Source organism: Pterocles gutturalis, unplaced genomic scaffold (assembly GCF_000699245.1).
Source record: "Pterocles gutturalis isolate BGI_N339 unplaced genomic scaffold, ASM69924v1 scaffold4545, whole genome shotgun sequence".
Classification (NCBI taxonomy): domain Eukaryota; kingdom Metazoa; phylum Chordata; class Aves; order Pterocliformes; family Pteroclidae; genus Pterocles; species Pterocles gutturalis.
In genome coordinates, this window is record NW_010145649.1 from 47,064 (window position 1) to 61,811 (window position 14,748).

General features: G+C 43.2%; 1 protein-coding gene across 1 annotated transcript in view; it reads right to left on the reverse strand.

Moving 5' to 3' along the window:
* Positions 1-14,748, reverse strand: part of DENND5B (DENN/MADD domain containing 5B) — a gene marked incomplete at its 5' end in the record, with an annotated part of 53,199 nt that overhangs the window by 25,909 nt on the left and 12,542 nt on the right. The window contains 3 exons of the mRNA XM_010085440.1: positions 7,213-7,363; positions 9,438-9,669; positions 11,065-11,595. Of these exons, the coding sequence (XP_010083742.1) occupies positions 7,213-7,363; positions 9,438-9,669; positions 11,065-11,595 (914 nt within the window). The remainder of the gene's footprint in view (positions 1-7,212; positions 7,364-9,437; positions 9,670-11,064; positions 11,596-14,748) is intronic.

The window sequence follows — 14,748 nt, forward strand, 5'->3', positions numbered from 1 at the left end:
GTCTGCTCCAACCCCATTGTTCTGTGCCCCCTCTTCAATATGTCATTCGATGAGGCGCCAATTGGCTCAGCCCTTGCTGCCAGAGCAGACTCAGAGCTAGGGGAACTCTTAGCAGTTACTTACAGGGGCCACCACTGCAGCCCCTCCCTTGCTGCCAGCAGAGCTGGAGTCCAGGGACACCTTCAGCAGCTACTTACAGGAGCCATTACTGTGGCCCCTCCCTGCTACCAGACAAACCCACACCACCTTCCTACTTCCCAAATAATGTCAAGAAAACAAGCACAAAGGAAGAAATAAACATCTGGGTCTGCACCTCGCCATCCCATATCACAAGAAATTTATTTTTAAAGCAATATAGCCTCAAGTCTCTAGTAACTAAACAAAACAGCCCAATAGGTGTCTGCCACAGCAAATGCTGATACCTTCTCAGAGGAATACATTACTGACAAAAGTGTCTTTGCACCTCCTCAGAAGTCTTAAAAATATACAGCCTGTGAGTTTAATAAATCACCACTTTTCTTTTCAGAAGCAACATCCAACACCTCATTATATTACTGAGAGGGGGGAAATAAAACCCTACATTTTAATAATCTCAACAAGTAGAAATGTAGCAGAACAAACACCCCTTCAAACAGAGGATAGCAGACGTAAAAGTGACTTCAGCTACCTGGCTCTGGACACTTTCCATATATTGGAAGTTATTAATTTTACATGATAGAGTACCAGTAATACCTTGGAAAGTTAAGTTATAGAGCAACTATTATCCATATAATATTTTTATGCTCCAGTCTATATGACTGCTGTGGATTAAAAGCCACCACACAGCCTGTTGCTAAAAACCTCGTGGGCTAAGGCAAGGACAGGGAGGGTTCACTCACCACTTACGGTCACGGGCAAGAAACAGACTTGACTTCGGAAAAACACAAAAATAACTTAATTTGACAACAATAAAAACAAAACAAAACAACAGAGCAAGATAATGAGAAAGAGAACTCCATCTTAACAAGGCACCTCTCCCCCACCCCTCCCTTCTTCCTGGGCCCAAAGGCTTTGTTCCCGATTTCTCTACCTTCTCTCCCCAGCAGCGCAGGGGGCAGGGAATGGGGGTTGTGGTCAGTCCACCCCGTGTTGTCTCTGCCGCTCCTTCCTCCCTGCTCCAGCGTGGGGTCCCTCTCATGGGAGAATCCTTCACAAACTGCTCCAACGTGAGTCCTTCCCACAGGCCGCAGTTCTGTGCTAACTGCTCCTGCGTGAGGCAGTTCTGCCCAGGGCCACCCCCGCTCCCTGCGCTGTGCCCCCTCTTCAATATGTCATTCACAGAGGTGCTGATGGGCTTGGCCCTGGCCAGAGGCGGGTCCGGCCTGGAGCGGGGGAAACTTCCAGCTGTTTCTCACAAGGGCCACGACTGTAGCCCCTTCTCTGCTACAAAAAAAACCCCAAACAACAAACCACCACACAAAACCACAACAATGATATTTTCTGAATTCAAGACAAAGCTTTGATCCCTTCTCCACCTGCATATCTGCAGTTACTGAAAGATTTAAGAATTGCTGCAAGTGTCCTTTGAGGGAACGCGTCTCACAGAAGGTGAAAGCAGAATGAAAGACACAGAATAATTACAAGTAATACACCATCACCAAACCATTTTCTGTTAATTCCAGCCCTGTACTCCACATAGGAGAAGGCACAGATCATTCTCCAGATTATTGATCAGAACTGTTCAAACATTTTCAGCATACAAATGTGAAGATCATTGGCTGCTTATGAAAAAAACACTGCTGCTCATCAGCTGGAGCAACTACACATGCAGGGAGCTGCACGCTCCCTCTTCCCCAGCCTCTGAGCTAGGGAAGAGGAGCTGCTGGGACGCTGGGTGAGGTCTGTGCATTCAGATGCTGCTCTGAATCTCTCCGGGAGATTTTATTAAGATCTAACAGCAGATAAGCAGGATTAAGCAGCTAAATCTTTTAAAGCCTTTCTTTACTGGGCCACACAGAATTTTCCCAAAATAATGCTTACGTTTTGCAATAACCCTTCCTTGCCCCCCATCAGCAGAAATCACATTTTAAATTCCTCCTCCTTTCCCTTCATTCACTCAAAATGATTTTAAGAGGGGGTAAAAGCCCTCCCCATCTCCCTTGGGTTGCAAAATACCATATGGGTGCCTCCCCTAGCCCTGCCATCAGCTGCTGCTGCCTTATTCACATGTCAGCCCTAGCACTGCCAAAGCAGCGAGGAAAGCTGTACTCACACAGGCAAACGCCTGCTTGTTTCCAGCCCTTACTTGTGGGCTTTTCAGCTAAACCACTACCACCTGTGTCCCTGTGGAGTGGCTGTCAGAGGAGATGAAGCCCTCCCAGCTGGTCCCTGCATTGGGGGGACAAACCCTGAGCCACCTGGTCTCTGGGAGCACTGCTGACCAGCCCAGGTGCTGCCCAAGTACTCCCTGACCCAAAAAAAGGCCTTTCCTCCTGCCTTTATTTTTCACATGTAAAGCCACGAGCCACTACAAACAGTAGTCCTATTTAAAAACAAGAAGAACCAGAGCAGCAGGCAGATAAACGCTGGGCAGTTCACAACTTGACAGAGGGGTTGGTGACGGAAGCCACAAGATAGTGCCCACACAAGTCGTGCCATAAACTGGAGCACAAAAATGAACCGATTTCATATACTCCTCCTGCATGATTTTTACAAATAAATACTGACACAGTGGTGAGGTCAGCAAAACACAGCACAGCAATAAATGCCTGGAGAAAGCAAACAAATTCTTTTGAAATCTGCTTTATGGGTAGGAACAACATATCACTTAGCTAAAGCCTGAAGTTAAGAGGCTGTGTATAGCAGGATCTGTGCTTGAAGACTTGGACTGTGCCCTCCCTTTGAGGATCACTGCAGGTCAGGTAGGACACAGGACAGACAAAAGCACGAAGTTCACAGGAAGCCAGGATACAAGTGAGAGGGCTCGGGAGAGAGAAGGGGCAGGAAAGAGGAAACAGGCTGGTCGGGGCGGGGGGGGGGCAGGGAAGCAAGGAGGGAAGTGGGGAGCAGATAAAGAAGGTGGGAAAACCAGGGCTAAACAAAGAGAAAGGCAAAAAATGATAATTTAAGCTATTTTGTAAATGTGTAACAGCAAAACCTTATTTGAAAACCAAAAAAATTAAGAAAAAAAACCAGTTCAGTTATTCTTTGCAGGCATTCACTACAATTCGCCAGAATGCAAAAATATTCCCATACTTGGTGTGCAGTCAGTGTTTTCCTCTGCAATATTTAATCTCATTTATCAAGCTTCTTAGTACAAATTAAGTTACAAGGTGATCAATTAGATTGAAAACACAGCTTGTTTCATTGTTTTAATTTTGCACTGTAAGCATATTCACCCTAATTTAACAATTAGCTAACCAAAAACCATGAAGTGTTTATGTAGCTTGGCTTTTTGTCATTCAAATTCCTTTCCTGGATCATCTCAGATGCATCACCCAGCTCAGTAGTCCCAGCTACAATTTTAAAAGCCTGGCAGAAAATGCACACAGGAAAGGAAGAGAGGAACATGTGGAAACCACAATGCGGTATTGGGGTTTGAAAAAGGAAAGGAGGATTCCAGAAACCGTGGCTGTTTTCCAGATTAAGAGATAAACTGCCTAAGGGACTGCAGCCTGTTTTCTCCTAGGATGTGTTCTACGAGGACTGCAGAAGGCACAGCTTTACAAGGTTAGAAAAGAATGGATGGGCCATTTCTGAACCCAGAGGAAGCTGCAGCTGCTGTCTGTAGATTCAGAAGATTTTCCCATGACGTGGGGGATGTATCGAAGGCAGTGAGTGCAGAGGGAGTCCCTCAAGTGGGACATTGCTGCCTGATGGGAAAGAGGACAGAACTGGGTGGGGATTTCTTTTGTTTTGAGTTTTTTTAATTGCTGTTAGCTAGGATGAATTGCTCTTTTCTTTACAGAAAAAAAAAAAATGTTTCTTTTAATTTCTAGAAATATTTGGATACAATAGTTACCATCTTTTACTTAAGTTTAGATGCGCATATTCTGCAGTTAATGTCTTTCCATGCTCTGTTAGTTTTGGTCAAAAAAATGATTAGGGAAACTATACCTGGGAGCTGTTCTCCAGTTTTATGGAGGTGAAGGTTTGGGCATTTTATTGTTTGGGTTTTTTTCATTTGCTTGCTTTAAAACTTTTAATTTCTTTTCAGTAAAGTGCAGTTTGGAGTTATTTTCAGCAAAGTTCTTGGTTAGCTGAGGAAGTCAACGTTTCCTTACTACTACAAGGGAAGAGGTAAAGACGAGCCCCAGTGACACCAAGCGTGCACCTGCAGTCTGGCCAGAATAGGAGCAAATGTAAAAGGAGGCTCTCCCAACCCGCAAATGACCGAGCAGATGACAGAAAGCAGCAAGCAGCATGACAATGGCTGGGGCCAGAGGAGCACAGGTTCACCCCCTTGTCGAGTCCTTTAGAGGACATCCTGGGGGGAAGTGAGAGGAGGTAGCAGAATGACAGAAGTGGGGCAAAGCATGCTGCCAAGCATGGCCGAGGGCTGACAGATGAAGTATTATTAGACTTCACTTTTATGACAGACTTCAGTGTTTTAACACTTACACATGGTAATACGATCAGCATTTGTTTCCAGCTGCATTTAGGTGGAAGTGATCCAATGTGACTGTCAACCCTCCCTCTGTCCCCAAGCCCTCCTTGTCCATGCCCAGCAAGCCAGTGCCAGACACCTCCTCTCCAAAACACAATTTCTGCCTGTCTACGCAACGTGGTTTCTGGGATCACATACAGGATGTAGGACTAAACAAAATAGAAGTGCTTGGTCTTTTCATGAGATTTTTGATTTATATATAATATATCATATAAATAACTGACAGAGGTCCCATCAGTGCTCTGCCTGACTACAAGAAGGGAATAGCTGGATAATGTTATGAGCTCTAGTTATATGTTTGTAACTTTATCGGTCCAGAAAGGGAAGCAATAAAAACATGATTGCTGGCCAGCGAGGACAGGTTTTCATTAAAACAGCTTTGAATTAGTTCATTTGCTACTGTCCAACAACAATCAACTGGTGCATGGAAATTATTTTCCCTGAAGATACACTTTCTTATGACATTCAAGACAAAATTTGATTTGTAAAACTGAAGTTTGCAAAAATAATTCTCATCTACATATCAATAGCCTTTGCATTAACTTTATGAACACCCGATAGCGACATCTGAAGTGCCAGGGAATGGAGCTGAAATGTTCTCTTCCCCCACCCCCATAACCAAAGGCCCAGTTCTATATTCAAGTATAACATATCTCCAAGAAGCATACACTGAGAAATTCAGATTAATGGAAGGCTATACTTCAATTGATCTTGTGGTCAAAGGAATTATGCTGTATTTGCAGAGAGCATGAAAAGACTATCTGTTTTATATGTGGGTGTAAATTCAGCAGAATTTCATGTCTTAAATGACAGAGAAAGAGAGTCCGCTCAGCTGCTCACATAAATAGCCAGGAAGCAGAAAGATATAAACAGATGGTCTTGAGATTTTCCAATTACAAGCCTTTTTGGCAATATACAACTGGAGGAATTCCAAACATTTGTCACTTTTGACACTGCTTTGTGGTAAGTAATGGGATTTTGGTACTTACAAATTCTGAAACATGCTGCAATTTGAAGACCAAAACCAGCTATCTAAATAAAAATTATCACTCATGGAGTTAAAGTAATGTTTTAGAATAGGTACCAATCTAACAGAAGCATCTCAAAAGGCATATGTAAAACTATTTTTGATTTAATGCTTATTCATAGATTCACTAAGATTCTGCAGTAGAGACAGAAGATATAAGCAACTTCGAGCAGGCTGGGAACACTCATGCTGTTGCTGACACCGTAAAACTGAAGCCCATCATAAGGATAAGAGGCAAAATACTACACACAGCATCCCACAAGATTAAGAAATCCTCCATTCCTCAAGGGAGCATTACCTGTAAACTTTTGTCTTGGTTTGCAAGAGGACTGCAAACAAAGAAACTTCAAAATGTGCAGCCCTCCTTATGGTTGTTTATTTATTTATTTCTTTTAAAGAATTGCAATTCCTTCAGCATTCAGTGCTTAAGGATATCTTATTTCATCATTTCAGGTCCTATTCCTAGTAGGTTATTAAAAATGTATTAGCTAGCACCGAGGTGCACAAAAGGGGTATATATAGAATTGAGTGGGCACCTCATACAAGAGCTCAGAGCAGCGTGTGTACAGGTACATGCCTAAAACAAGAGCTAGCTTTAACATTGGGACAATCATAGCTTTTGGAGCTCTCAGATTTCTAAGTGCTCCCACATTTTGACCCACCACAGAAAATGGAAGTGACGGCTTGAGCTAATAATTTCATTAAGTAGTAATCACTGATACACAAATCTTACATTTTTGAAGTGGAAGAAACCTCCCCTCATTCCTGGGTTTTGAGGGAAGAAAGAAAGAAAAAAAAAAAGTAACTTACAGTACTTACTTTATATTATACCTGTACAAAAGTAAAGTGTCTCAGTACTCAAGGTTCTCATTTTACATTAGGTAAATTAACTACGCAATGACATGCTCAATTCCACAGCTATAGGTACCTCTACCTTCATATCAAACTGCACTACAGAACCTTATCAGACTCTGAAGAGAAATCCAGGTACAGAACCACATATTTTCCATGCTCACCAAGTTATTCTCTCAGATTATTCCAACGTGGAAATTGAAAGAGAGCTATACAAATTTTTGGGTCATGCAATAACAGCTAAAGAAAAGAGAGGGACAGAGTGTGCATTAATTTAATTCTGCATGATGGTGTGGAGGTTTCAATACCAAAATTTATTTCAGAATCTGAATTTTGGCTTGGGTTTCCAAATTATCCTATCCAGTGCAAAACAGTGAAGAATGAATTTTATATTTATTATGGCAATGATAAAACTAAAAATATGTATGAGAAGACACAGTACTTACCACTCAACAGAAACCAATACAGAGGAATCTTCCCCAAAAAAAAGAGGTAATGCTTTCTAGCACAACCCAAGCCATGGCTATAAATTCAAAAACTGCAGCCCATACAAACCAGAAATGGAAGGAGTAGCTAGGGTTCATTAGACTGGTTGGAAGCCACCCAAAATTAGGACTACTGTCCAATGATGTGAATCTTTTATATGAGAAACCTGCTTTCAAATCCAGAAAATAAAACCTGTGCTTACTTGTTGTTGGTGGGTCCTGTTGCCAAGACATCCGATTGCAATTTTGGGAAAAATCCTTGTTCATATTTCCCTTGACCAATCTTCATGTCAAGTAAGTGCGGGTGGATGGCTGTGTGATCAATCTTCATCAGCCGCTGCTCAATGGATTGGGCTGCAAGTTACAGTCACAGGTGAACAACTGCGTTAGCGAACCACCTGAAGACACGTGCCACAACTACAGAATCAGTCATGCTCTGATCCCTGAAAATGCTCTAAGAAGTTAAATAGTGACTTCAGACCCAGAAATCTGTCGCTTACAGAAGTGATGAAACATCTGCACTGTTACTTGGTTATTTTGCTTTTAGTTTCTTCACCCAACACAACTAGCATCAGCACAAGCAAGTTAGCTGTTAAGCAAGCAGGTCTTCACGGGACCCTGCAGATGGGTTATGAATCAGCAAGGGCAATGCAATCTTTCCCTGCAATTTAGTGTTTGGCTTTAACGCTCCTTCAGTAGAATGGAGACCCCTGAGGCCGGCTGCAACTCTCTGGGGGGTCAGGGACCTCACTGCCCCAGACACGTCACCGTGGGCAGACGCACAGGGGGGCAATACCCAATTTCTGCAAACATCTGGTACAGATCCTTCTCCTGAAATTAGATACACCAGCACTGGATGACAGGCCTTCAAAAAGAATAGCTAACCGCAGCAAAGCCTGAGCAGCATCAAGAAGATGAACAGATGCTGGGAAACAGGAGAGGCTACAGTGGGGAGGGCTCCCCGGGAATCTCAGCTCTGCTGAGACTAACGTGGTTCAGCCATTTGCTTCAAGGACATGAGGATTTAATCTCAAATCTCGAGCAGGATGAAAATGAAATCTGTCAACCTCTCAACATTGAGTCAGATGCACTGTGAAACAGAGAGGAAAGGATGTGTATGGAGGAAATCAGCATTTAATCAGCAACTTTAATATTCAACTCTATAGCCCAGCCATTCACAGGCAGGCTCATTCTTTTCAGCATATCACAACTAGTGAATAAATATGCGAAATGTGGAAGCTAAATCCATTTTCCATTTGTCAAGAACAACACATAACTCGTTTTCTATTTTATAAAACTGTGATGGGAAAGAAACTGTCATAAGATTTACATATATTATCATTAGAAACTCAGTAGCTTTTTTTTTCTCCTCTGAAAAAAAAAATTGCTTTGTATGGTTTTATTTTGTATAAAAGGACTGGGTAGTGTGGGGTCAGGGGGATTGAAGGGTTCTGAAAATAGTAGGTTAAACAAAGCTGGATTGGTGCTAGGGTCACATATATTGTGAATGGTAAATATATGAAGGAAAGTTTGTATTACTATCAGTCTGCTGCTTTTCACATGACAGAAAATGAGGTTCCGGTGCCACAATATCTACCAAAACTAGACGCTGTATAGACAGTCGACCTGCAAATTAGAATTGGTTTTAAATAGAAAAAATTATGCAGACACAGGATTTCTATTTCCAACACATTTGTAACAAGTAAAGTGCTCTGAAGGAATTAAACAAACAAACAAAAAAAAGAAATGTGTTTGCCCCAGTTCATTAATATGTATCCCAACAAATTTAGGAGTATAATTTCCCTGTGTTACTTGGAAATGAAATGACTTGCACAGTAAGAGAGTCGAGTATAATTTGAAAATGCATCCTGTGACTGTAATGGTAAAAAACCCAAATCTTCAGTAGACAGCATACTGTTCATTAACACTGAACATCATTGCTGGATCTACTAAATACGTCACACAGGACTAGGTCCCTGGTGTCCTCCACTGCTCTAACCAAATGGTATAAGGCAAAAAAAGGTCTTTTTATTGGAATGGGGAGACAAGGCCAGTGGAGCAGACACTAGGGCTTGCTCCTTGGTGTGGCTGGCGCTGGTCCCACCACCACAGTGAAGTAAAGCTCTCCTGGCAATGGAACAGGAGCTGCCTGAAGTGAGAAACGGGGAGCCCAGCTCTGTGGTTCGGTTTATGTCTATTAAAAGCACTAGCCTAGGAGAGCTCAAAGGGAAGGTAAAGGCTCCCGCTGTTTTTAGCATTTAAAAGTATGCTGAAGTTTTGGCCAAGAGAAAATAGGGACACTGCTGAGTCCTCCTCAGGTAGCTCCAGGGCTTCCTCACTGGCTGCAATGCTCAGATGACTGAGGACCTCTACTTCTTTGTGGCTGACATTGTACTTCTGAATATTTTACTAGCCCATCTGAACATACCTGCTTCTTTCAAAGTGCTGCATTTCTGATAGTTGGACGTCCGCAGTGCAGGGGCCCTTACATTATATAGCCTTATTTTCTCAATTCGGGAGTCAAAAACTCGCAGAAAAGGGTCCTTCTCTTCCCACTGGGAGATTATCTTATTGTCTATGAAGGTTGCAAACATCTGTGTTTCGATGAAGTGTGAAAGGAATGGGAGGTAAGGCTCGGGTTGGTCCGAAAGGAAGGAAGCCTGAAACACACAACAGCTCGTTAGTGCCACATTCCTGCCCAGCTTCGACACAATGAGCCGTCCTGCAGCAGAGAACCGATCCAGCAGCCAACAGGAAGGCTTGGACAAGGCTTCCCCACCATGAAAACACCTCTCAGAGAGGTATGAATCCATCTGTAAAGGGGTTTGGTTTGCGGGTCACCACTTGGGTCACGACCATGAGAAATGAGCAGTCGGGGAGGCTTCATGACAGCTACAGTAAAGGAAATATGGAGTTGCTGAAGTAGTGCCTGTGCTGCCAGCTTTTTCAAAGCAGCCTAGCAGCTGCCACCCACAGGAAGGAGCCCTGTGCAACCCATGGCAGACCACCACCACCACATGTGCCCGTTTGGGACCTCTGGTCTAAGCATCCCTGCCCGGGCCCAGGTCACTTACTAAGGTGCCCTGCGTTTCAAGGGGTGTAGAGTGCTCTCCAGCTAATGCTCTTTTGTGAGGTTAAGCAGGGCAATTAACCATGAATTTCCAATTTAAACTGAGGGTGTGCCTAAGTCTCTAACTGAGCTTTGAAAAGCCTAACCTTAACAGCCCATTTTATAGCAGCAGTAAGAGCAGATTGCCTAAACAACCCCCTCCTTTTGAATGCTGCACTGTTCAACGCCTGAATACAAAGAAGACCAATAAAAGGCATGGCAGCATTTTTTTGATCAAAAACTGACTCAGATCAATATTCAGCCTGTTCCTGACTGTTTATACCTCTGACTTCAAGAAAGACTTGTATCTGAAAAAGCTGATGGCTAAGAGCACTATCTACTTTGCAGACTCACTTGGAAATAATAACTGTGCAAGCTTCCCAGCATTTCTCATTCTTTTTGCCAGCCTACAGTCTCTTTATTTCCCCATTCCTAATCTAGGCTTCTTTTTCACTTTTGTGTACACACTACAATGGAGTCATAACAGTACTCTTCTGCCATAACAATGTGATAACCCCCTACTGAACAACATTAACAAAAAGTTCTACTGTGATATTAGGAAACAAGAAAGACTGAGTTCATTTTTTGACTCATGTGTTCACCTCTCCTCTCAGCAAAGAAAAAGGAAAGAAAGAAAGGTAAGAAAGGTCACTGCCCATTGCTACCCTTCCACCGAACCCACAGGAGAAGCCCCATCAGCTGGGCAGAAGCCTGCCAGCTCAGTTTGTACAAGCCAGGATGGCTCTGACCGGCTCAGTGGATCTGCATCAATTTACTTTGGCAGGCGACCTGGCCCTGTGTAATCAAAACGGACAAATCTCTCAGTCAGGCAGATGAAGAACGGCAGATTAAAAAGTACCTAGGCTATATATACACATAATACAGCTATTCTCCCCGCCTCCCAAAAGCACTTTCAGATGGAAAATGAATACACAGCTATCTTTACTTTGTCAAAGTTTTGCATTTGTTCCCTGTTTGTCAGCCACGACTCCATATCAGGGGCAGCCTGGATGACGAAAGCCTCGTAGTCTGCGAACATCTGCGTGAAGCGATTGGCGAAAACCTCGCGAAGCTGCACGTTCAGTTTGTAGTCCCTCAGCTCCACCTCCTCACATGGCAATTTCCCATCCTTCTCCACGAGGGGAGCCGTGATGGTCATTTTTTCCATTGTCACGCCCGTTCTCTTGGCGAGAGCTTGCAGGCGGGCAATCGTCTCGTTTCCTTTCAGCAGCTCATACATGTTGAGGGCATTGCCGGGGATGTTCCCATTCTTCTTGTCATTAACCAAGTCGCTAAGAACCAGGTTCTTGAGCTTGGTGGCACTGTCACTGCAGTGCAGGTTACCCTCTGGCGGGATCCCAAACTGCAGGAGAACCTCAGAGATTTCCTGGATAAACTCCAGCTTGTTGGGGAACTGGGGGAATTCCTCTGGCAGTTCAATGAAATGGTTATCGATGTCTACAAAACACAAGTTTGCCTGAAACACAAAGAAAAGTTTCAAAACAGACGCTCAGCACTAAATCAGCTCCTCTGCTTAGTAGCCCTATTTTCCCAGGGTGCTTCCAGACAAAAGGGCAAGAGCACACGTGCAGGAGGCTTAAGCTGTGTAAGACTTAGCACGTGACATATCAGACTTCAATAAAGCTGGGGGCCAAATGGATGGCAAAGCTTTTATGAATAAATAAAGACTCCTGCCCCTTGCTGTTCTCCTGGGACTCACAGATCCCAAACTTCCTGCTACAAAGATTTGATATCCCCTCCCAGACCAGTCAAGGACATACCAGCAAGCAGGATGTGCAGCACCACTTCCCAGCCCATGTAAAATACTATTCGTGTGAACTACCACATCTCAACGGCATATTTATTTTACCAGGATCCAACTGTAGGAAGCCTCTGTAGCTGTGCTACTGAGGAGCGAGATGTTCATTGAGAAAGAGGACGCTCCTATGAGCAAAGCTACGAAAGAGGGTCCCATGCAAATCTTCTGGGATCATGCCTGAACATAGCTTGTCCACTGGAGGTCAAGCCCTATCTCCCCACTCCCCCTTACCCCCTGTTTCCATGGAAGCTTTTAATCTTGGCAATTCCTCTGGCTGAGATTTAAACAGACTGCTCTTAGACAGCTTTGCTATGAATGGAGATGGATCTCAGCCCACAAGATTAAAGCTAAGTGAAGACATGAATCTAGCAGAGCAGATACTTTTACTAGGAGTGTGTCAACGGGGGGATGGAAGAACTCTACATAAAAATTAATTACATTGCAAATGCACCCTCAGGAATAATAGCAGAATGAAAAACAGTAATTGATCTTCTGAACTGCGGCTTACATCTGAAATTCACTGTCTGAGTGCACTCTGCTGAATAAAATCTTAAACCAGGTCAGATTCCCAAGGTGCTGAGCTCTGACAGGTTTTACCCTGCCATAAACCTGCAGAATGGGAGCTGCAGATACCCACAGCGTAGCAGGTCTTTGTTAGCCTCACTTGGCCATTAGCACACCTCCTCTGTCTTCTCCAAAGTACTTTTACTATTCTTTACTTCTTACCAAACACTGTAATCTTCAGACTATGTGAACAGGAAGGATTTATTTTCCTCCTTTTCTGAAAGGTTAATTTCCAGCAGGACAATACATTCCTCAGCAAACATAGTTATAATATATTGGATTTTTCAGGGACACGCTTGAGATTAATCAACTTTCACATAGATACTTTCAAGGGCATTAGGATTCATTTGGTAAAGCAGAAGTGTCCCCTCAGCTCAGTTTTTCATAATAAATTTGGACTGTACAAAGAAAAGCATTTCTTCATACAAAACCATTTGCTTTACTTAACTATACAGCTATTAAAGAGTTGTGGTATGTGTCAGTATGGTTCTTTAGCTCAGGGACTGTCTTCTTATCTACCAATATTTCATTTCAAAGGCTTTTTAATTTCAGCTCTGCATATCATTTACAACATTTGAAAAATGAGATCTGGATTCAGAAAACCCCCGGGGAATTGGTCTCACTTCTCTCTTCAAATACGTCTGATGATTAAAGTTAATGCAGAGAGATTAGTAACCTTGAGACAGCATGATGGCCAGTTGTTAGAATTTTTATCTCTAACAAACAAACGTTTTATATTTAGCCCAAGAGCTTGAAAGCTAGCCCCCAGCCCAGCCTGAACAATAAAGGAATGCCAAAGGGAACAGCATTTCACCATTGCTCGCATGTTGAAGGATTTTCTATTTTTTATTGTCTAGAGGAATTTAAGATTCAAGATCTTCCCTGCTCAGTACCCCTTCTTTCTTTCCTTTTCCCATGGTTACTGGACCTGTGGTGTTCATAGATGCTGTGCTGATGTTTTTTGCTCATTTGTTAAATACTGTAAAGTGTGTGTGTGGGGGGGATTCCACCCCACTATTACTCTTCCCTCACTGGCAATATTTAATTTGTTATTCCAGTCATACTGCAAGCCCATCACATTAAAATTTTAATTTAAGGAAAATGACAGCTTAATCTGCTAACTAAAAGCATATGACTAATAATTTTTAAAATCACAGTAATTATGTAATATTAGCATGGTTTTACTGGAAAGCATAGCTAGCTACCAGCTTCGCTCCCATGCCCGTGCAAATTTCATGACATTGGGCCACTGTAAGCACAAGCTAAGACTTGATTTGCACTGTGACCTGCCACCTAGGCTAAGAATCAGACACCTCTACCCTATGCTTAAAACAGACCTTCACTAAAAACTATATTATCCTTGCCCTGGGTTTATTTCTCCACTTACACATACAAACTCCCCTTCCTGCATATTCTCCTCTGCTGCTCTTCCCACCTGCCTTCTCAAGTAAGAGCACCTATTTGCAAACCATAGGACCTCCGCTCCCAGGAGAGGTCCCCACATGTTGCTGAGCACAGCAGTGCCACCGTCACGAGATATTACAGACATATAAGCGGTTATTCTTAGCGTTCCCACTGATTTTAAGAAGCAACTCAAGTTAAAATGCATGGCACGTTCAAGGGATGGGTCCAGTCACCATCTCAAAAGCAGACAGGCGAGCCATATCCCAAAGACTTGTCAGTATGGAGAGTGATCAGCAGCCAGAACAGAATGTGAAGCAGTTTTAATAATCTTTGTCAAATTCTGAGTAGAAAAATCTCGATTTCACTCTCTACCAACAGTGATTTTAACACCTAGCTTAGGAAGATGATTTTTCCTTCCCTTTTTTCTCCAGGGTTCTCCCTTCCCATTGCACAGGAGAACAGAAGATCTTCAGTCCAAAAGACTATAATTGGAATGAGTCAATATTCTAAAAGTATGCATGTATGTATGCCTCCAAGTGGTTCACAGGCATGGTATTAATGCAAACCTGGCTCCTCTGAGGCTAAGATGCTGGTCTAGTAACAGACCTCGACCCAGCCAGGAACACATGGGCTTACCCGCAGGTGGAAGGAGGCTGGCAGGACAGGGGCATGCTTTTCATCAGCAGCGGGGTGACAAGAACAGGTTTATACCATCTAGCAACTGCACCCGAGACCCAGTTTCATAAAAATCCTCTCCAAATGAAATGGTCTTTAGCTCTCTGTCAATAGGACTGTGACACTGACAAAGAGTAACAAAACCTGGTGAAGCGTGTGATGTAGGGA